The sequence below is a fragment of the Oryx dammah genome, unplaced genomic scaffold (genome assembly GCF_014754425.2).
Source record: "Oryx dammah isolate SB20612 unplaced genomic scaffold, SCBI_Odam_1.1 HiC_scaffold_25, whole genome shotgun sequence".
NCBI lineage: Eukaryota > Metazoa > Chordata > Mammalia > Artiodactyla > Bovidae > Oryx > Oryx dammah.
The window spans coordinates 92,547,512-92,569,816 of record NW_024070209.1 but is presented as its reverse complement, the minus strand read 5'-3'; the positions used below and the strand labels follow the sequence as shown (position 1 = coordinate 92,569,816).

The window sequence follows — 22,305 nt, the reverse complement described above, 5'->3', positions numbered from 1 at the left end:
GCAAATTTATTTATGGTTCATTTTCTACATAGGAGGCTAAGAGATGATGTAACATCTTATATATACAAAGTACAGTCCATGGAATTCTCCAGGCCAGAAAACTGGGATGGGTAGCCTCTCCCTTCTCCAGGGGATCTTCCCAACCCAGGGATCAAACCCATGTCCCCCACATTGCAGGCGGATTCTTTACCAGCTGAGCCACAAGGGAAGCCCAAGAATACTGGAGTGGGTAGCCTATCCCTTCTCCAGCAGATCTTCCCGACCCAGGAATTAAACAGGGTCTCCTGCATTGTAGGTGGATTCTTTACCAACTGAGCTATAAAGGAAGCCCTATATATACAAAGTATATCATTTTTAATACATTCTCTTTCCTCTCTATGTAACGTAATAACATCTCATTAAAAGAAAATAAGGACTGTTATCAAAAGATGCCAAAATAAGTGAAATTTTAGCTCTATCCCGAACTTTCATCTCCTTTTTGGATCCTACCTTTTAATACACCTGCTAGTTGGTTATGGTAAGCAGAAATAGTAACCTGCAAAGATGTCCATGTTCTGATACCCAGAACCTGTGGATATGGCAAGAGAGGAATTAAGCTACAGGTGGAATTGAGGCTGCTAATCATCTGACTTTAATATGAGATTACCTTGGACTATCTTGGTGGGCCCAGTGTAATCACAGGTGTCTTTAAATGCAGAAGTGGAGAGCAGAAGTTTGTCAGAGAGAGATTTTAAGACAGTATGCTCCTGGCATAGACGATGGAGGAAGGGGCTACAAGCAATGAGTGCAAGTGTCTTCTGGAAGCTGGAAAAGGCACGGAGACAATTTTCCTTTAGAGTCTTCAGGAGAAATGCCAACAAGTCAGACTTCTGACCTTCAGAGCTGTAACACAATAAATATGTGGGGTTTTTTTAAGTTACTAAGTTTGTGCAATTTGTTAGAGTGGCAATAAGAAACAGGTATACCAATAATGGGAGGATTTCAGGCATATTCAAATACTTTGGTTATTTGGGCACCAATGTGCAACAAAATCCCTGGGTCCTCCCTTAACTTTCACCTTGTATACCACAAAAAAAAACACAATAGCTTCACAGAGCAAACTCCTACCTAATACGTAAGGACATGAGGTTACTACCCATTGGAAGCATTTGCCATTGGTCACAACGGTGACTCACAATTATCCCTTCTGCATTCAGCAATTGGACTCTGTCAGTACCCAAAGCAAGTAGAATTCCTCCTGAAAGACTGCTTCTCTGAATCTCTGTTTTATCTCCTGGTTCACTTTTCTCTCTTTTTGCTTTTTTCTCTCTTCCTGTTCCCACCTTCACTTTATTTTTCTTTCATTTTCTCCTACTTTCTCTCTCAGTCCTCATTCTCTCTGCCTCTGCATCTCCATTCTTTGTCACTCTAAGTCTCTATTCCTTCTCCCTACTCTCTCTTATTTTCTCTTTTTACTTCTCTATTTTCCATGCCAAAATCAGCTTTCTGATTTTTCCTCTTCCATACCCTATTTTCAGAGAAGGCAATGGCAACCCACTCCAATACTCTTGCCTGGAAAATCCCATGGACAGAGGAGCCTGGTAGGCAGCAGTCCAAGGGGTCTGGAAGAGTCGGACACGACTGAGCGACTTCACTTTCACTTTTCACTCTCATGCATTGGAGAAGGAAATGGCAACCCACTCCAGTGTTCTTGCCTGGAGAATCCCAGGGACAGGGGAGCCTGGTGGGCTGCCGTCTATGGGGTCGCAAAGAGTCAGACACGACTGAAGCGACTTAGCAGCAGCAGCAGCAGCAGCAGCAGCATACCCTACTTTAACTTATATATTGCTGAGAGGAAAAAAAAAAATCCATTCCATCCCCAATACTGACCTTAAGAGCATTTATGACTCAGTGTGTGGTGGGTAAATATGTCCTGAGATTGTCTTTAGGGGACCTGAATATCGGCTTCCATGGTCATCAACATTTCTTGAGCGTCAAAAAGAAAAGCTACAATCTCAGACTCTCACTCCTATCTATCAGCCCCACATCTATGAATGGAGGAGTATAACTAGCCAAGGAAGGAACCCTAGGGGATGGGGAAAAGAACTTGTAATTTACAGTTTAAAGATGTCCATCAGACTTGGGTTAATTGCCCAATTTCCCCCTTGATTCCTCTAGGAAATCTGTCCCATAGGAAGGATGTTTGTGTTGGAACCTTATAGAATGAGCCCACGGAGGAAGAATCTCAGGCACCCTCAATCTTCCTTCTGTTTCAGGTTCTGTTTCCCAGCTTTATTCACATTTTGGTGTAAGATAAACTCCAGAGAGTTATTTAAAAAAATGACTGGTTACAGTGAGGTCCAGGTAGCCAAATGACCAAGTGGTGTCTAAAAATTTAGGTAGAACTCTATCCCACTCAAAAGACTTTTATTGGGCCATACCCACAGGTAACCCAAAGGAAATGATTTTGTGTTTTATCTCTCTGGTGGTCATCATGCAATGCAAACTGGCAAGAGGCAGTTTTTTGTTTAGAGATTTTATTGCTTTCTTGACAAACTTGGGTTTGGTTACATCAAATAAAAACAATTCTCAAGGAAGGAAAAAAAGAAGGGAAGAAAGAAGGAAGGAGGGGAAGAAGGAAAGAAAATAGATGAAAAATAACCCACAAAGGAAACAAACTTGGAAATGGGAAAGGATGTTGACACACATGACCCAGAAAAGTTGACTCAAAATTTAACAGCTTCAGATTCTTTAAAATTGACTTTTTGAAGAAACTGATCGTTTGTTGTGCCACTAGTGATTGTTAGGAGTGAGGTACACAGGACAAAGTGATGTTTACAGCTTGAGATAATCTTTGATGGTCTTTTTTTCAACCTACATTTCTCTTCTTTTTTTAAAAAAAAATTTTAATTTATTTATTTTTGGCTCTTCTGAGTCCTCATTGCTGCATATGGGCTTTCGCTAGTTGTGAGCAAGGGCTACTCTCTAGTTGCCGTGCTTGGGCTTCTCACTGCAGCGGCTTCTCCTGTTGCAGAGCATGGGCTCTGGAGTACTTGGCCTCAGTAGTTGTGACTCTCAGATTTAATCGCCCCATGGCATGTTAAGTCTTCCTGGACCAGGGATTGAACCTGTGTCCCCTGTATTGGCAGGTAGATTCTTAACCACTGGACCACCAGTGAAGTCCCTATCCTCTTCTTAAAGTTTATCAACCCATGGATTTTTCTTCCTGGACTCTCCCTTTCCCATGACTCAGCAACAGTTCACAGAACTAATACTTTCAATACTCATAAAGGAAATGCTGCTGCTGCTGCTGCTGCTAAGTCGCTTCAGTCGTGTCCGACTCTGTGCGACCCCATAGACGGCAGCCCACCAGGCTCCCCCGTCCCTGGGATTCTCCAGGCAAGAACACTGGAAAGGCAGGGTTATATAAATATTACAGCCAGAATATACTAGCTGTAATTTTTAAAAAATACATATATGTCTCTGCTCTCAACAACAAAATACTCTCTTTAACATTTTGGAGCACATGATTCTAGGTTTTAAGAAAATCATAATCTACATCTTTGCAAATTGTTGTAAATATGCCTATATACAAATTTTCTATTATGTTATTTCAAAAATTATATATAAGCTTTTCATAAACATCAGTTTAACAGTTACACAATATTCCAATGGGAGTATACCACAGTGACTTTTACCCCTCCCTTGTTGATAGAAACTAAGCTATAACTACTTATCTTTTAAAACTATACCACAGTTAGACATTTTCCTAATTATAATTCTAAAGAAAGCTTTTTTCAGTACAAGGCAAACAGTAGAAAAGTGCAAATAATTCAACATGACTTCCAAGGTTCTGCACCATTCATTCCTGCTAATTTCTCTTGCCACATCCTGAACTTCTTCCCCTGATGAAGTGTACATTTCAGCCTTTCAATTTTCCTGAATAGTTTCCTGAATTTCTTGCCTTTTCTCTTTCCCATGCCTTTTCCTGTTCCTCTGTTTTTCTCTCTTTCAAGTGCTCTGTCTTCACACTCTCCATGTCACCTTTGACTTGTTTTTTGTCTTCAGTTCAGTCGCTCAGTCATGTCTGACTCTTTGCAACTCCATGAATCGCAGCACACCAGGCCTCCCTGTCCATCACCAACTCCCGGAGTTCACTCAAACTCACTTCCATCGAGTCGGTGATGCCATCCAGCCATCTCATCCTCTGTCATCCCCTTTGCTTTTTTGTCTTAGGTCTCTGCTTATCTGTAACTTCCTAAAACCTTCCTTACTTGACTCCTTGAATTTGGATTTGGCACCCTTCCTCGGTGCTCCCATAACTCTCATCACTTGCCTTTGTTACAACACTTGACACACACTATTCTGTCTCTCCTGCTCACTAGATGGGGAGCTCTTTTAGAGAAAAGAAATGTTTTCAAATCTTTATTCAAAGTCCCTCACAAAACCCTTGCCACATAGTAGTTAAACAATATTTTTATGAATGAGTTAATAGACACTCTTGGAAAATATTGAGTAAAATGCTATCTCCTCCTCTTGATTCTGTATCTCTTTGTTTTTAATTTTTCCAGTCAAAATGGAGTAGATTTCTGACACTGATGGCTTCTCACACTCATACTTATGGCTAAAGAATATATTTTAAGCCCTAATTATGTGCCAGCTACTGTTTTTGTCACAACTGACCACCAAAAAAACCCTGTATAGATTCAATTATTTCTGTAAGAAGGAAAAAATTCTATTTCTGAGAAGAAGAAACCAAATGATTCCTTGTTAAATGTCTTTATTCCCCAGGGACAAGTATTAATAGCAACTTTCCTCCCAGTTCAAGACTGAATTAATAGCAACTTTCCTCCCAGTTCCAGACTGAATGTGGAAGGAAGAAATTCACACTATTCAGAGCCCACTGTGAAAAGAGAGGCATCAGGGTGCCATGGAGCAGGGCTTTAGATGTGAAGTTAGCGTGTTTGTGTTGAATCCTCATTTGACCATTTTCTTTTGAGCCACTCTTATCACAATAAAGGGCTACCCATGTGGCTCAGTGGTAAAGAATCCGCCTGCCAATGCAGGAGACATAAGAGATGTGGGTTTGATCCCTGGGTCGGGAAGATCCCCTGGAGGGAGAAATGGAAACCCACTCCAGTATTCTTGTCTGGAAAATCTCATGGGCAGAGAAGCCTGGTGGACTACAGCCCATGGGGCCACACAGAGTCAGAAATGACTGAGCGACCGAGAACGTATGCATTGCAATAAAATGAGAGAGCTACTATCTACCTCAAAAGTGATTGAGAAGGTTAAATGAATTCCTAGAAGCAAACATTATTTAAATGAATCTGAAATAACGAGTCCTCATTTGTATTCCCAAAGGAGTCGACTATCTCTAGTATCTGGAGAAGATACATCTGCTGGGAATGGTTAAGGGAAGTGCATTGATCACTCCCAAGCTGTTCCTTGCCAGAAATTGGTACCCTTGGTCTCCTGGGTCCCAACCTAGCTGCTAAAAATGGATACCTTTGTCATTGCCTTGGATCCGGTGAAAAGAAGAGTGTACCTCCTCCCACTTCAAGACTGAGTGCCTGACTTTTTTTTTTTTTTCCCCAGATCAAAGTATTTTGGACAGAAAATGAAAAATTAGTTCATATTCATACGCTTGCATGCTGCATGCTAGGTCGCTTCAGTCGTGTCATACCTTTGAGCTCAGAGTATCTGAATTCATCACTCCTGAGTTAGGTAAGGGCGGTATTTATAGATTTCACTCAGTAGTGTGTGTGTGTGTGTGTGTGTGTGTGTGTGTGTGTGTGTGTGTGAGTGAATGAATGGTCTCGTACAAAATCTGGAAGATGATTATACTGTGCTTAGCACTTTTATAATTTTGTTGTGTCATCTCAATAACTTAGTTAGACATAATAACCATAATTCCTTGGCATTTATACCTTCCCCTTTAATAAATTGTTCTCTTTTTCACAATGGGTATCGGGCATGCATGCAAGCTGAGAGCAAAACCTTCTAGGGTTTAATAATAGTAATATAATCTGCATTTTTTTTCTGCAAATAGTAGTAAACATATGTGTGTTCTCAGTTACTCATTCATGTCTGACTCTTTGTGACCCCATGGGCTGTACCTTGCCAGACTCCTCTGTCCATGGAATTTTCCAGGCAAGAATACTGGATTGGGTTATCATTTCCTACTCCAAGGGATCTTCCCAACCCAGGAATCGAACCCAAGTGTCCCATGTCTCTTGCACTGGCAGATAAATTCTTTACCACTGTGCCACCTGGGAAGCTTTCTATTATGTTCCTTCAAAAATCATATTATAAGCTTAATGCATTTTATCGGCTACACGATGTTACTTCCAATAGATGTTTACCATAATTGTCTTAACCTTTCACTTATTGATAGAAATTAGGTAGTCTATGAAAAATACTGATCAGAGTTTGATCTCCTTTTGTACTGGGGCCCTGAGAAATTCATTTTGTAAGCAGTTGTCTTTATAAATTCAGTAGCTGGTCTCCTAGTCTCTCTATTCACTTCTGATTATTTATTTAAGGACTGATGCAGTACATCCACCCAAAAGCTTTGGGGGAAATAACAGATCTCACATTTTTCTCTTTACTGAGAAATATGTATCCATATGTCTCCTTTCTGTCAGTTGACTTTTCTGGAGTCAGTGTAGCATAGTGACTGGGAACTTGTGAAATCAGATAAATATGGAATCAAATAATCTGTCCATCATTTTCTTGCTGAATGATTTAGGGCAAATTATTTACACTTGTAAAGTCCAACTTTCCAACTGTTTAAGTGAGAATGATGCCTTTTTGTGGTCCTTTTAGATATAATATGATATAAAGTACATCGCAGCAGCTGGCCCATGTTATTCAAACAATAGATATGTGCTAAAAGGTGATTGTTATTATAATTTTATTATCAGTATCGTTGACATGATCATCTAGGCACTTGAAACCACAAATCTTCCACTCTTCCTCAAACTTCCTGATTTCCTTCTCTGTATTTCTGAATGTTCTTAGGCTCCAAAATCATTGCAGATGGTGACTGCAGCTATGAAATTAAAAGACACTTACTCCTTGGAAGGAAAGTTATGACCAACCTAGATAGCATATTCAAAAGCAGAGACATTACTTTGCCAACAAAGTTCTGTCTAGTCAAGGCTATGGTTTTTCCAGTAGTCATGTATGGATGTGAGAGTTGGACTGTGAAGAAAGCTGAGTGCTGAAGAATTGATGCTTTTGAACTGTGGTGTTGGAGAAGACTCTTGAGAGTCTCTTGGACTGCAAGGAGATCCAACCAGTCCATCCTAAAGGAGATAAGTCCTGGGATTTCTTTCAAAGGAATGATGCTAAAGCTGAAACTCCAATACTTTGGCCACCTCATGTGAAGAGTTGACTGATTGGAAAAGACTCTGATGCTGGGAGGAATTGGGAGCAGGAGGAGAAGGGGATGACAGAGGATGAGATGGCTGGATGGCATCACTGACTCGATGGACATGAGTTTGAGCGAACTCCGGGAGTTGGTGGTGGACAGGGAGGCCTGGTGTGCTGAGATTCATGGGGTCGCAAAAAGTCGGACATGACTGAGCAACTGAACTGAGGCAGCAAGTACTGTCTTATCTGAGGATATAGTTAATGAGGGCATGTAATACAGTGGGAAGAATATGATCTTTGAAGCCAGGTAGACGTGGGATCAAATCCCAGGGTCATCATACACTAGTACTATAAGATTGGGCAAGTTTTGTCACTGAGTCTCAATGCTCACCTCCCTAATGAGGATCTGAATACCTATTTTGAAAAGTTTAGGGAAGAAGTAAAGAGTATTTGAAAATTACCTGGTGCAGATCAAGTGCCAAATAAGATTTTGTTGTGTCTATTTCTAGCCCTAAACAACGTGTCTATTTCTAGCCCTATCGTAGCCATTCAGCCAAACTGGAAAGATAGTAAACTGATCCTCAGTGTCTACAGCCTCTACTCTTATTTTTCCTATACTTCCTCACTTTATCCCTCCTCGCTTTGTCTGAAGAGGTCAGTGCCCTTTTTCAGCCACCCAAATCTGGCCCCCAAATATGAACAGTTCCCGGTCATTCTGCCTCAGTGAATCCCTATGGCTCTCTCTCCCAGGATTACTTATTTCTAAACCTAATCTATAATTGGAACCTTTAAGTTTTTATCTAACTGAAAGAATTTTAGGTACCAGCAGCCTGTGGAGGGTGGAATTCTGGGTAGAGATACAGGAGGTTCAATGTAGATCTGCAAATCACACTACACAGGCATAACTCTGCATGTTCCCCCAAGAAAAACTGTCCCCCAATACCTGAATCTTGGGAATATTAGAAGAGAGTATTGCATTGCTCATTTCCCACATTCCATGAAGATTTGGGGGTAGGGGTTGGGTCTGAGGTGCTAGAAATCTGGCCAGAAAAGCTTCTGCCTCTAGGACTAAGTAGCAAACTATCTTTCATCTGTTTCTGGGAGACTTCAGTTCAGTTCAGTTCAGTCGCTCAGTCATGTCCGACTCTTTGCAATCCCATGAATCACAGCATGCAGGCCTCCCTGTCCATCACCAACTCCTGGAGTTCACTCAAACTCATGTCCATCGAGTCAGTGATGCCATCATCCTCTGTCATCCCCTTCTCCTCATGCCCCCAATCCCTCCCACCATCAGAGTCTTTTCCAATGAGTCAACTCTTCGCATGAGGTGGCAAAAGTATTGGAGTTTCAGCCTCAGCATCAGTCCTTCCAATGAACACCCAGAACTGGTCTCCTTTAGGATGGACTTGTTGGATCTCCTTGCAGTCTAAGGGACTCTTAAGAGTCTTCTCCAACACTACAGTTCAAAAGCATCAATTCTTCAGCACTCAGCTTTCTTCACAGTCCAACTCTCACATCCATACATGACTACTGGAAAAACCATAGTCTTGACTAGACAGAACTTTGTTGGCAAAGTAATATTTCTGCTTTTGAATATGCTATCTAGGTTGGTCATAACTTTCCTTCCAAGGAGTAAGCATCTTTTAATTTCATGGCTGCAGTCACCATCTGCAATGATTTTGGAGCCCCCCCAAAATAAAGTGTGACACTGTTTCCACTGTTTCCCCATCTATTTCCCATGAAGTGATGGGACCAGATGCCATGATCTTCGTTTTCTGAATGTTGAGCTTTAAGCCAACTTTTTCACTCTCCTCTTTCACTTTCATCAAGAGGCTTTTTAGTTCCTCTTCATTTTCTGCCATAAGGGTGGTATCACCTGCATATCTGAGGTTTTTGATATTTCTCTTGGCAATCTTGATTCCAGCTTGTGCTTCTTCCAGCCTCGCATTTCTCATGATGTACTCTGCATATAGGTTAAATAAACAGGGTGATAACATACAGCCCTGATGTATTCCTTTTCCTATTTGGAACCAGTCTGTTATTCCATGTCCAGTTCTAACTGTTGCTTCCTGACCTGCATATAGGTTTCTCAAGAGACTTAAAGGTAACGAATTCATAGATATGCTAATCTGATATCTGATTCCCACATTTTTTATATAAATTTATTTATTTTAATTGGAGGTTAATTACTTTACAGTATTGTATTGGTTTTGCCATACATTAACATTAATCCGCCACAGGTATACACATGTTCCCCATCCTGAACCCGCCTCCCTCCTCCCTCCCCGTACCACCCCTCTGGGTCGTCCCAGTGCACCAGCCCCAAGCATCCAGTATCATTCATCGAACCTGGACTGGCAATTCATTTCATATATGATATTATACATATTTCAATGCCATTCTCCCAAATCATCCCACCCTCTCCCTCTCTCACAGAGTCCAAAAGCCTGTTCTATACATCTGTGTCTCTTTTGCTGCCTCGCATACAGGGTTATCGTTACCATCCTTCTAAATTCCATATATATGCATTAGTATACTGTATTATTATTCGGAAACTGTTGGCTCCTTTGCTGTAATCTCTGAAATCACATCATTTGACATGGATTTCCAGCTACTAGATTCAGTTGGTTTGTTAATACACTGTTCCTTTCACTCACCTGAGGGTGGGGAAACGGTGGTACATGGTGTCCTCTGGAATCCAGTTGACAGAGTGATGGTGAGGCCAAGTCCTCATTATAAATGTGTCTTTGTTTCTAGACTCTCTGTTCCTCTCCACTGCCTTATTGGTCTGTGCTTCTGAAAGTATATCATTTGTTGTAACTGGTATCGCTTTATAATAAAGTTTGATAGGTTCTAGTGATTTCTTACCTCCTCTTTTTAAAATATTTATAGAAATTTGGATAAATACTGATTTGGGTAAGGAGATAAATATCTCATAGGCTATTTTAGAGACACTGAAAAAGATTAGAATTCCTTTTAAAAATTACATTTGGCTTTAATTTTTTTAAATTGAAGGATGACTGCTTTACAGAATTTTGTTGTTTTCTGTCAAACCTCAATATGAATCAGACATAGGTATACATATATCCTCTCCCTTTTGAACCTCCCTCCCATCTCCTGCCCCATCCCACCCCTCTAGATTGATACAGAGCACATGTTTGAATTTCCTGAGCCATACAGCAACTTCCGGTTGGCTATCTATTTTACATATGGTAATGTAAGTTTCCATGTTACCTTTTCCATTCATCTCACCCTTTCCTCCCCTCTCCCCATGTCCATAAGACTATTCTCTGTGTCTGTTTCTCCATTGCTGCCCTGTAAATAAATTCTTCAGTACCAGTTTTCTACATTCTGTATATATGCATTAGAATACAATATTTATCTTTCTCTTTCTGACTCACTTCACTCTGTATAATAGGTTCTAGGTTCATCTACCTCATCAGAGCTGACTCAAATATGTTCGTTTTTACAGCTGAGTGAAATTCCATTGTGTATATGTACCACAACTTTTTTTATCCATCCATCCATTCATCCATTTGGCTTTTAGATTGTTCTTATTTGATTGTCATACTGTATAGCAAATAAATAACATGGGGCCCCTGGATGATTAGGATTTATCCTGGGTCTTGAACAAGACCTGATGTAAGTTTGGTTTTTTTCTTGTCCAACCTTTTAATAGCCTGCTTGTTGTTCCCAAACCACTGTTTATTCTTCCCCCATCACAGCACACTTCTCACCCAGTTCCCCAACAGTGGCAGCCTTATTGCTGATCTATTTCTTCCTGCACACTAGTATTTTAAAATGTATTTATTTTTTAATTGAAGGATAACTGCTTTAAAATGTTGTGTTAGTTTCTGCTCTACAACAGCATGAATCACCTGTAAGTGTACACATATCCCGTCCTTCCTGAGCCTCCTCCCACACCCCATTCCACCTCTCTATCATGGAGTACCAAGCTGAGCTCCCTGTGCCGTATAGCAGCTTCCCACTAGCTACCTATTTTGCACATGCTAATGTATATTTGTCAGTTCTACTCTCTCAGTTTCATCCCACCCTCTCCTTCTCCTGCTGTGTTTGCAAGTCCGTTCTCTATATCTGCATCTCACATTGGTCAGAATGGCCATCATCAAAAAAAATCTACAAACAGTAAGTGCTGGAGAGGATGTGGGGGAAAAGGGACCATTCCTGCACTGTTGGTGGGAAAATGAATTGATCCAGCTACTATGGAAGACAGTATGGAGATTCCTTAAGAAACTAGTAATAGAACTACCATATAACCCAGCAATCCCACTACTGGCATATATCCTGAGAAAATGATAATTCAAAAAAACACATGCACTCCAATGATCCTTGATGCAAGTTTCTTAAAGAGGCCACCATATTGATTTTAATTGGACGTGACATCTTGCATTTGATCAACAAACTTACAATGTGTATGCATTAATTGTCTTTGATAGATTCTGGGTCTGCAACCAATGAACAAATTAGAAATAATCATGGAGGGTATACAGAAGAAGAGGATGCAGAATTAAACATTATTACACACAAAATTATGAAGGACAAAGAGATTTCTGATATCAAATAATTTGTTTTGCTTCCAGAGAACAAATTCTGGAGTCAACGTGCTTGGGTCCAAATCCCAGCTCCCCTTCTTACCTCAGGGTCTGGAGACTGTCTGCCTCAGGTACCCCATCTGGAAAGTGAAAATAATAATATTAATAGTGCCTACCTAGCTCCCATTCTGAAGAATATTACATCAGTTACTACACGGAAGCTATAAGAACAGTGAATAAGGATAGTATTTAACAAAAATTAACTGTTAATATTGTCATTTGCAGAGTCTGGCACCAGATTGAGAAAGAAACCTACAGTTTTGCTACATTTATACAGCAAAATATGGTACAAATGTAAGATAATATCGATGAAGACCTTCCCTAAATCAAAAGAACATCTTTATCATGCTTTGCCACGATGATCACCTTATTATCCCAAGACATTCACCTTTTCCCTTCAACTTTCCCTACTAATCCCCTCCAGCTGATGACCATGGAGAACCAGAGCAGCATGTCCGAGTTCCTCCTCCTGGGGTTTCCCATCTGGCCAGAGCAGCAGGGTGTGTTCTTCACCTTGTTCCTGGGCATGTACCTGATCACAGTGCTGGGCAACCTGCTCATCATTCTGCTCATCAGGCTAGACTCTTGCCTCCACACCCCCATGTACTTCTTCCTCAGCCACTTGGCCCTCACTGATATTACTTTCTCATCTGTCACTGTCCCTAAGATGCTTATGATCATGCAGACTAAGCACAAATCCATCCCCTATGCAGGGTGCCTTTCACAGACATATTTTTTCATACTCCTTGCTGATCTGGACAGCTTCCTGATCACTTCGATGGCCTATGACAGGTATGTGGCCATCTGCCACCCTCTGCATTATACCACCATCATGAGCCAGAGTGTCTGTGTCAAGCTGGTGCTTGGATCCTGGGTCATTGCTTGTGCTTGTGCTCTTTTGCACACCCTTCTCCTAGCCGGGCTGTCATTCTGTGCTGACAACACTATCCCCTACTTCTTCTGTGATCTTGCTGCCCTGCTCAAATTGTCCTGCTCAGACACTTCCCTCAACCAGTTGGTAATCTTCACTGCAGGGTTAACAGCCATTATGCTTCCATTTGTATGCATCCTGGTTTCTTATGGCCATATTGGGGCCACTATCCTCCGGGTACCTTCTGCCAAGGGCATCTGCAAAGCCTTGTCCACATGTGGCTCTCATCTCTCAGTAGTGACTCTCTACTACGGGGCAATTATTGGTGTATATTTTCTTCCATCATCCAACAGCACCGATGCCAGTAACATAATTGCTTCAGTGATGTACACTGTGGTCACTCCCATGCTGAACCCCTTTATTTATAGCCTGAGAAATAAAGACATGAAAGGGGCCTTGAGAAAACTCTTGAGCAAGAGAACATATTCTTCCAACTGATATTTACCTTTCCTTTAAAAACAGTCCCTGTGATTCTATTTCCTCAATTATATGTAAATACAAATTATTCAAAGTATGGCTCCCTTGTCTTCCTCTCTTAGCTGTCACTCAGAAATCTTTATTGACAGTATTCTTACACTTGTTGGGGGAATAATAAGGTGGGATATGCTTTATAGAACTTAATTTGCTCTTTTCCTCGATAATAGGGATTGGAAAATACTTTGAGGATGCTATGTCACTTTGGCTGGTGCCATTAAATGGAAGCTGTCAGGGCTGGCCCTTCCCTAGATTTTAAAGTTTTATAAAATGTGCTTGAATGTTCACATCCCTGTATCTAAAGAATTTTCCATTTTGGTGAGAATATGGTTCCTCCTGCACCCAGACACCTAGGCATCCAGAGACACTGAGTCCTGCTAGAACTTTCAGGGAAAGAAAAATAATTTTTTTTATTTAGTTAGTTTTTTATTTTTTTGGCCACACGGCAAGGCATGCGGGATCTTTTAAGTTTCTCAACCAGAGATCGAACCCACATCCCCCTCAGTGGAACCACCTGGGAAGTTCCCCAGAACATATTTCTCTTCCCACATAATAAATGTACTTCTCTTGTCCTTCAGGAATATAACCCAGACTTACTTTCTCCCAAGACCCTTGCAGATAATCAATAACAAAATAAATATCACCTCTATTGTTTCAGGTGCCAGTCAAAGAGTTTACTATGTACAGTATACTAAAGCATATATATGGAATTTGGAAAGATGGTAACGATAACCCTGTATGCGAGACAGCAGACACAGATGTATAGGAGAGTCTTTTTGACTCTGTGGGAGAGGGAGAGGGTGGGATGATTTGGGAGAATGGCATTGAAACATGTATAATATCATATGTGAAACAAATCGCCAGTCCAGGTTTGATGCATGATACAGGATGCTCGGGGCTATTGCACTGGGATGACCCAGAGGGATGGTACAGGGAGGGAGGTGGGAGGGGGGTTCAGGATGGGGAACACGTGTACACCTGTGGCGGATTCATGTTGATGTATGGCAAAACCAATACAATATTGTAAAGTAAAAAAAAAAATTACTATATGATAAAATCTTCTACTTTAATCCTGACAACCACCCTCAGAGATATGTTGAGAAACTCAGGCTCAAAGAGGTGGAGAACACTTTAGGATCACAGTTAGTGAAAAGAAGGATTGAATCTTGGCTGTCTGACTCCAGAGTGGTTTTTGTTATTGTTTAGTAGCTCAGTCATGTCCAACTCTGTGCAAACCCACGAACTATAGCCTGCCAGGCTTCTCTGTCCGTGGAGTTCTCCAGGCAAGAATACTGGAGTGGGTTGGCATTTCCTTCTCCAGGGGATCTTCCTGACCCAGGGATCAATGCTGCATCTCCTGCACTGGCATTGCCAAGGACTATAGTCATGTATGTGGAAAACTGTGTCCTGGGGAAGAATAGTTAGCTCAGCCTAGTGGCAGAGGATACATGAAAAGCTTCCTAGAGAAGATGTCTCTTTACTTGAGACTTAACAAATCCAAATTATCCAGACATACACATTCTATCTCACCCTGATGATCACTGGTAGAGGGGGCAGTGTGTTTCAGGACAACAAACTGGCTGTTTCAACTGAGGAACCAAGATCTGATAGACACCAGGTACCAAAGTGAGTTGTAAGACATAAAGTAAAGATGTTTATAGGAAATGTCCAATAATCAATTCCATAACTCCTGAGACTCCCAAACTAGAGGAAGTCTAAAAATCTAGACTTAGATCTAAAAAGCCCTAAGAGGAGGACATGAGAGGTTTTGTAAAGATGTTTCTTTTGGAAAAAATGTTTATGTTACTTACAGTTCTGAGGGTTGGTTGAGGCTTGGCTGATTCAGTTCAGGATGGTGGTTTTTCTGGATGTGGCTGGTCTCGCTCATGCTTCTGTGGCCAGCTGCAGTTTTAAAAGTGAAAGCAAAAGTCGCTCAGTCATGTCCAACTTTTTGAGACATGTATAGTCCATGGAATTCTCCAGGCCAGAATACTGGTGTGAGTAGCCTTTCCCTTCTCTAGGGGATCTTTCCAACCCAGGGATCGAACCCAGGTCTCCTGCATTGCAGGGGGATTATTTACCAGCTGAGACACATGGTTGCTGCTAAGTCACTTCAGTCATGTCCGACTCTGTGCGACCCCACAGATGGCAGCCCACCAGGCTCCCCCGTCCCTGGGATTCTCCAGGCAAGAACACTGGAGTGGGTTGTCATTTCCTTCTCCAATGCATGAAAGTGAAAAGTGAAAAGGAAGTCACTCAGTCATGTCCAACTCTTACCGACCCCATGGACTGCAGCCTACCAGGCTCCTCTGTCCATGGGATTTTCCAGGCAAGAGTACTGGAGTGGGGTGCCATCGAGACACAAGGTTAGCTGATCTAAAATGGGCTCATTTGGGGTGGTTTTGAATCACACATCCCTCATCTTCTTCCTAGGACTTGCAGACTCCTACCCAACCCAACCTTTCTTGTCCTTATGCACTACTAGAGTGTCTGTTGTGAATTTAGCATCATCATCACCCACTGCTAAGTCTTCCCCTCCTTGCAGCGGTGAGGCTGGAAACATTTCCAGATTTTTCCTTTTTGTATTGTTCAAGTTTAATGCTTTGCAATGAGAACTCATGAGAAATTTACAAGGCAGAAAAGGAGAAGGCGTTACTTTCTGAAGGTAATTACATTACAGGCAGAAACAGGCAAAAGTGAAGTTCACAGAAATTTCCCAGTGGGCTTCTAAGCGCTGCCTGCATGGCTGCAGCAGGTTGAGACATTTTTAGGAGTTTGTCAGTATTTCTTGAGATTTTTCAGCTACTAACCATCAAACTTTTAAAACCATCTATTTTATGTTTTAGGCTGAAATCTTTAGTTGTCACTATTTTAACCTTCAAGGGCCACTCCTCTGACCTTCATTCTCCAGCTCTTGCAATAGTTGGCTAAGAAAGCACCTTTGTTCTACTCTTCTGAGCAAATCCTTACGGAATACTTCCACATCAAAATTACCCATCATTTATCTGAGTCTATTTTTTGGTATAGAGATGAAATTGCCAGATTGATACTTTCAATTTTAGTCAGGGACATCTATTGTAGAGTAGTGAAGAAAGGCTGAACTCTTTAAAAATTAAATTTCAGAAGTTTCTTATTACTATGAAGAAACATTATACTAAATCTTTATTTCCTACTGCATTAAAAACAACTCCATGTGTTTTAAGAACTAAAGGCAGGGAATTCCCTGGCTGCCCAGTAGTTAGGGCTCCATACTCTCACTGCCCAGGGCCAGAGTTCGATCTCCATCAGGGAACTAAAATCCCATGAGCCACGTGGTATAGCCAAAACATAACAAGAACCAGAGGCAAAGTTTTTAATTTTTACATAAATGTCACACCATCTTTATGTACATGAGTCAGGGAAATACTTTTTTGCTTTTAAAAAATTCAGATATATTTCATACAAACCACATTGAAAATCACACAATATACTACCAAATGCTAGAACAAAACCCTACTGAGGCATGGATGTCCAAAGTGCTACAAAAACTGAAGCCTGTTCAGTTGTTAGCAAGAGATATACTACTCCAGTTTCATCCACCTCATTAGAACTGATTCAAATGTATTCTTCTTAATGGCTGAGTAACACTCCATTGTGTATATGTACCACAGCTTTCTTATCTATTCATCTGCTGATGGACATCTGGGTTGCTTCCATGTCCTGGCTATTATAAACAGTGCTGCAATGAACATTGGGGTACACGTGTCTCTTTCAATTCTGGTTTCCTCGGTGTGTATGTATGCGAGACAGCAAAAGAGACACAGATATATAGAACAGTCTTTTGGATTCTGTGGGAGAGGGAGAGGGTGGGATGATTTGGGAGAATGGCATTGAAACATGTGTAATATCATATATGGAACGAATCGCCAGTCCAGGTTCGATGCATGATACTGGATGCTTGGGGCTGGTGCACTGGGACAACCCAGAGGGATGGTACGAGGAGGGAGGAGGGAAGGGGGTTCAGGATGGGGAACATGTGTATACCTGTGGCAGATTCATGTTGATGTATGACAAAACCAATACAATATTGTAAAGTAATTAACCTCCAATTAAAATAAATTTATATTTAAAAAAAGAGATATACTACTGATATTCTATTTCTGATGACCCCTAGCTCAGGTTTTTGCACTGTACTAACAAGGTCAGGGGCATGGTTTTACCCTAGATGCTCAATTGCTGCTATTTTCCAAAGTCACGAACCTCCCCTGGACTCTGGACGATGCCTTGCACATATCAGCTGTTGATCATACAGCGTTTGTGTGTGTTCAGTTGATAGTAATTGATGTTTGAGTTTGAAAGACCTTGACACTGACACCACAGTACCATATCTGCCTTTTTTTAAATTCTAGATCTTACTGTTTAAATTCTAGATCTTACTGTTTAAATTCTAGATCTTAAAGTTTTAGGGTTACAGCAAAATTGAGTGTAAAGCATGGAGTTCCTACATACCCCTGTCACAGCATACCCACAGCCCCCCTGACTCTCAACATCCCCCACCAGACTGATGTTTGTGACAGTCAGTTAACCCACACACCATAACTGTTTGCTGTAGATTATTTTGCTAAACAACTCTACCCTGTACAAGGTAGACGCACCTAATGTTGAACTCATCTATGGTAAATTGCATTAGAGGATATTACCCTGGGGTATTCCTACTATTTATGCATGTTCATGATGCTGACAAGAAATCTGAGTCCACCTACACTTTTTTTGGTGTCACATCCCTTTCTTGTTGTCTGTGAAATACAATGTTTGCCATTTTCAAGGTGACTTTCTCAAGGAAGCACTTTAAAGTCAATAATGCAAATCATAAAATGATACATTAATAACTTTAATCACTTTAAAATTAAGACATCAATAGAAAGTCAGAAGCAAAAGTAGCAAGCTTCCAATAATGGACAGCATTTATAATATATACAAATATGACAAAGGATTAATTTCAAGATTATATGAAGTCTATCTGTACTGCAATAGAAAAGTGGGAAAAGACATAATCATTTATTTCACAGAAGAAAATCTTGTACCAGTAGGAACAATGATGGCTGCAAATGTTGCAGAGTGGGTTTTCTAGTGGGTAGATGGCATTTCACTATGTGGTAAATGAGGGACCAAGACCAATGATCTCTCAGGACTGCAGATAAATCTGCTTCCAGACAACAGAGAAAACACACATCCTTCTTTAAAATTCCAGCCAGGAAATAGCACACATTCTTTTCCCTTGGGGAGGACATGCCACAGAGCCATGCCTAGATGAGCAGGAAATGTGGCAGCTGTCTCCCAGAGCCAGCTTCACACTTGGGAAAGAGATCATAAATTCTGGTGGACAGCTAACCATCTCTGCCACAAACATCCCATAAGCATTGGATAAGATGTTCTATGTCACCAATTACCAGGAAAACAGAAAATAAAACTACAATGAGATACAATTTTCTACTCACCAGAATTGTAAAAACTTTAGAAATTTATTAGTATCAAGTATTGTTGAAGAAGTAAAATAATAGGAGCTCTCACACTCAGACAATGAGGAGTGAGGAGGGAGGTGGGAGTGGGGTTCAGGATGGGGAACCCGTGTATACCTGTGGCAGATTCATGTTGATGTATGGCAAAACCAATACAATATTGTAAAGTAATTAACCTCCAATTAAAATAAATAAATTTATATCAAAAAATAAAGAGATTGCAATAAAGGAAATTTAAAACAACAACAAAATAAATAAACAAAATTATAGAAATGGAAAACAAAAGCTCTAATGGAAAATATTGACATTTAAAGATTATCAGACAATAATAATTAAATTATACTGATTTTTAAAAAATTAATAGAGTATTTCTTAGAGTAGTTTTTGGTTTAAGAAGAACTGAGCAGAAAATGTCCAGGAACTTCTCCCCGACCCCTTACCTAGGCTCCCCAGGTATAAACATCTTACATCCATTTGGTACATTTGTTATGAGTGAACCATCATCGATATATTTTATTAAAGTCCATAGTTATATTTAGAATTCACTCTTTGTGTTGTACAGTTTTAAAATTTTTGACAAATACATCATGACACGTATCCACTGTTATATTATCATAAGGAATAGTTTCACTGCCATAAAAATCCCCTCTCTTCTGTTTATTTTTCTCCCACCTCAAACCCTGGACCCCTGATAACCACTGAAATTTTTGTCTTCTCTACAGTTTGCCTTTTCCAGCATCTTATATAGTTGGAATCCTACAGTATGTAGTCTTTTCAAATTGACTTCTTGGTAAAACTATTTCAGAAGATTTAGCAGTAATAATTAAATTGAACATACACATCTACAGTCCAATAATCTTTTTCTGGGTATATAATTTACATAATCTCTTGCTTGTATACAATAAGTAATGCACAAAAATATTTGTCGCTACATTTTCATAATAACATAATGCTGAAAATAAACAAAAAAGCCATAGAGAATAAAACAGATTAGTGTTTCTTTTATAAGAAATTATAAACAAAAGTATACAATGTGATGATTTTTTAAAATATAAATTTATTTATTTTAATTGGAGGTGATGATTTGAAATACATATATATTGTGAAATGATTACCAAGATTAAGATAATTAACACATCTATCACTTCCTTTAGTTAATCTTTTCATGTGTGTAGTGATAATGCTTGTGAACCATCTTCAGAAACTTTCAAGTATGCAATACCATGTTATCAACTAGCCATCACACTACACTTGGTCCCCAGAACTTCTTCTTCAACCTAAAACTGAACCATTTGACCTACATTACCCACTTCCCCCTACACCCTGCCCCTGGTAACCACCATTCTATTCTCTGTTCCTATGAAATCAGCATTTTTAAAAAGTTTCCACATATAAGTGATACCATATAGCATTTATTGTTGTCTGGTTTATCAAATTTTCACATTGTACACTTTAAATATATACAATTATATTTGTGAAAAAAAGATAGCCACAGAAAAAGAAATGTTTCAATGAAAGCTTAAAAGACAGGGATTTAAAAAATGTAACAGGAGGTTGTTTTAAAAGTAAAAATATAGTAATATTTTGAGAAGAAATTACAGATAGAATTAATAATAGATTTCTAATTAAGGTCACTCAAAAGATAACTTTTAAATGTATTATGGAATTAAACTAAAAAATAAAATCATAAACCAACCAGAAATAATATTTTTGTTATCTTGAGAAGGGAAAAATGCTTTGTTACATAAGGTCTGTAAATTATCCACACCCCCTCACCAAAATAGTGAGTTGTGACACAAAAATTTTTCTTCAATGTTTGTGGAACAATGAATACCACAGAAAAAAGGAGGGGGGAAGGAAATGGTAGTTGTGCAGGTATATTTGTAAAATCTTTCCCTCTCTATAATGAGCAAAAAATTAAACAGAGAAGAAAGCTATGCCCAAGCTGAAGCAGAGACTGAAGACAGAAGGCCACATCAAGACTCACTAAGAAATAACTAATCAGAGAGGAAAGGATACTCACATTGTATGTGTGGGATTCAATTAATAGGAAAACAAAGGTTATCCTTATGAAAATGTTCCTCTACTAAGTATATTTCCCAGAGCTCCTTTCATATCCTGATTTCTCAGACTGTAAATAAAAGGATTTAGCATGGGAGTGATCAGAGTGTCCAATATGGCCACAATAACATCCTTGTCATTGGAGTTATTAGATGAGGGAAAAAAGTACAGTCCAATAATTGTTCCATAGTACAGAGCCACTACAGAGAGGTGGGACCCACATGTAGACAAGGCTTTGTGGAGTCCCTTGGTGGAGGGGACCCTAAGGATGGTGGCCCCAGTGCAACCATAAGAGACCAATATGCATGCAAATGGCAGGGTAATGACTACCACTCCCACAGTGAGGATAAACAGCTCGTTGACTGTGGTATCTGAGGTGGACAGTTTAAGTAAGGTGGCAAGGTCACAGAAGAAGTGAGGGAGAAGGTTGTCTCCACAGAAAGAGAGACGGGCCAGGAGGAGGGTGTGTAAGATGGCACTAGCAGAGGATAGGACCCAGGACACAATTACTAACAGGAAACACAGGCTCTGACTCATAATTGTGATGTAGTGGAGGGGGTGACAGATGGCCACGTACCTGTCGTAGGCCATTGAGGTGAGAAGAAAGCTGTCAAGACACCCAAGCATTAAGAAAAAATACACCTGCGAAATGCACCCAGCATACGAGATGGATTGACTCTGTGTCTGCATATTCATGAGCATCTTTGGAGTTGTGACTGATGAAAAAGTGATGTCAGTGAAGGCCAAGTGGCTGAGGAAGAAGTACATGGGGGTGTGAAGGTGAGGGTCCAGCCTGATGACCAGGAGGATGAGCAGGTTGCCCAGCACCGTGATCAGGTACATGCCCAGGAACAGGGCAAAGAACACACCCTGCTGCTCTGGCCGGATGGGGAGCCCCAGGAGGAGGAACTCGGACACGCTGCTTTGATTTTCCCTCCCCATGGTCTCTTTTGCTGGAGATGAAAAAAAGAAATGAAAATGTGGAAGCATGAGAAATCATTATGACTATCCCATAATGAAACATACTTTTGAACAAGTTAGTACATGAATCTTAACCTGAAGGGCTCATGCTCTTTGCTCCACTAATGGACTAGTGATGGTCTGGATAAAAATGTCCACCTAGAAACCAGTACTATTTCTTTTGGAGAAACCATGTAACATTAGAATTATTATTATATCAAATCAGGCTCAAACCTGAGGAGTTCAGGAGTTTATAACAGAAATCTGAGATTATTAATAGAATATTAAGCTGCATGGCTATGTCAGTAACCAGTTATTAGAAATACTAGTAGAGACTCTACAATTGGCCTGTTGGCCTTTCTTAACCTTCCGCATGCCTCTCACACACTTTAGCTTATACTTTGTTTTGTGG

The 22,305-nt window shown here is 40.2% G+C and overlaps 2 protein-coding genes across 2 annotated transcripts; one reads left to right on the top strand and one right to left on the bottom strand.

Annotated features, from left to right (window-relative positions):
* Positions 1–12,327: 12,327 nt before the first annotated feature.
* On the top strand, positions 12,328–13,338 carry LOC120852298 (olfactory receptor 1J1-like). Its single transcript, XM_040225712.1, has one exon. It carries the CDS (start codon positions 12,328–12,330, stop codon positions 13,336–13,338), a length of 1,011 nt encoding a protein of 336 aa, XP_040081646.1.
* Positions 13,339–20,939: 7,601 nt separating this feature from the next.
* Positions 20,940–21,875, bottom strand: LOC120852297 (olfactory receptor 50-like). The gene has a single exon (XM_040225711.1). It carries the CDS (start codon positions 21,873–21,875, stop codon positions 20,940–20,942), a length of 936 nt encoding a protein of 311 aa, XP_040081645.1.
* Between the last annotated feature and the right edge of the window lie 430 nt (positions 21,876–22,305).

Bases quoted from the DNA above. Each gene is read 5' to 3' on its own strand.
- LOC120852298 (XM_040225712.1), top strand. From the start codon at position 12,328: ATGATCACCTTATTATCCCAAGACATTCACCTTTTCCCTTCAACTTTC.
- LOC120852297 (XM_040225711.1), bottom strand. From the start codon at position 21,875: ATGGGGAGGGAAAATCAAAGCAGCGTGTCCGAGTTCCTCCTCCTGGGG.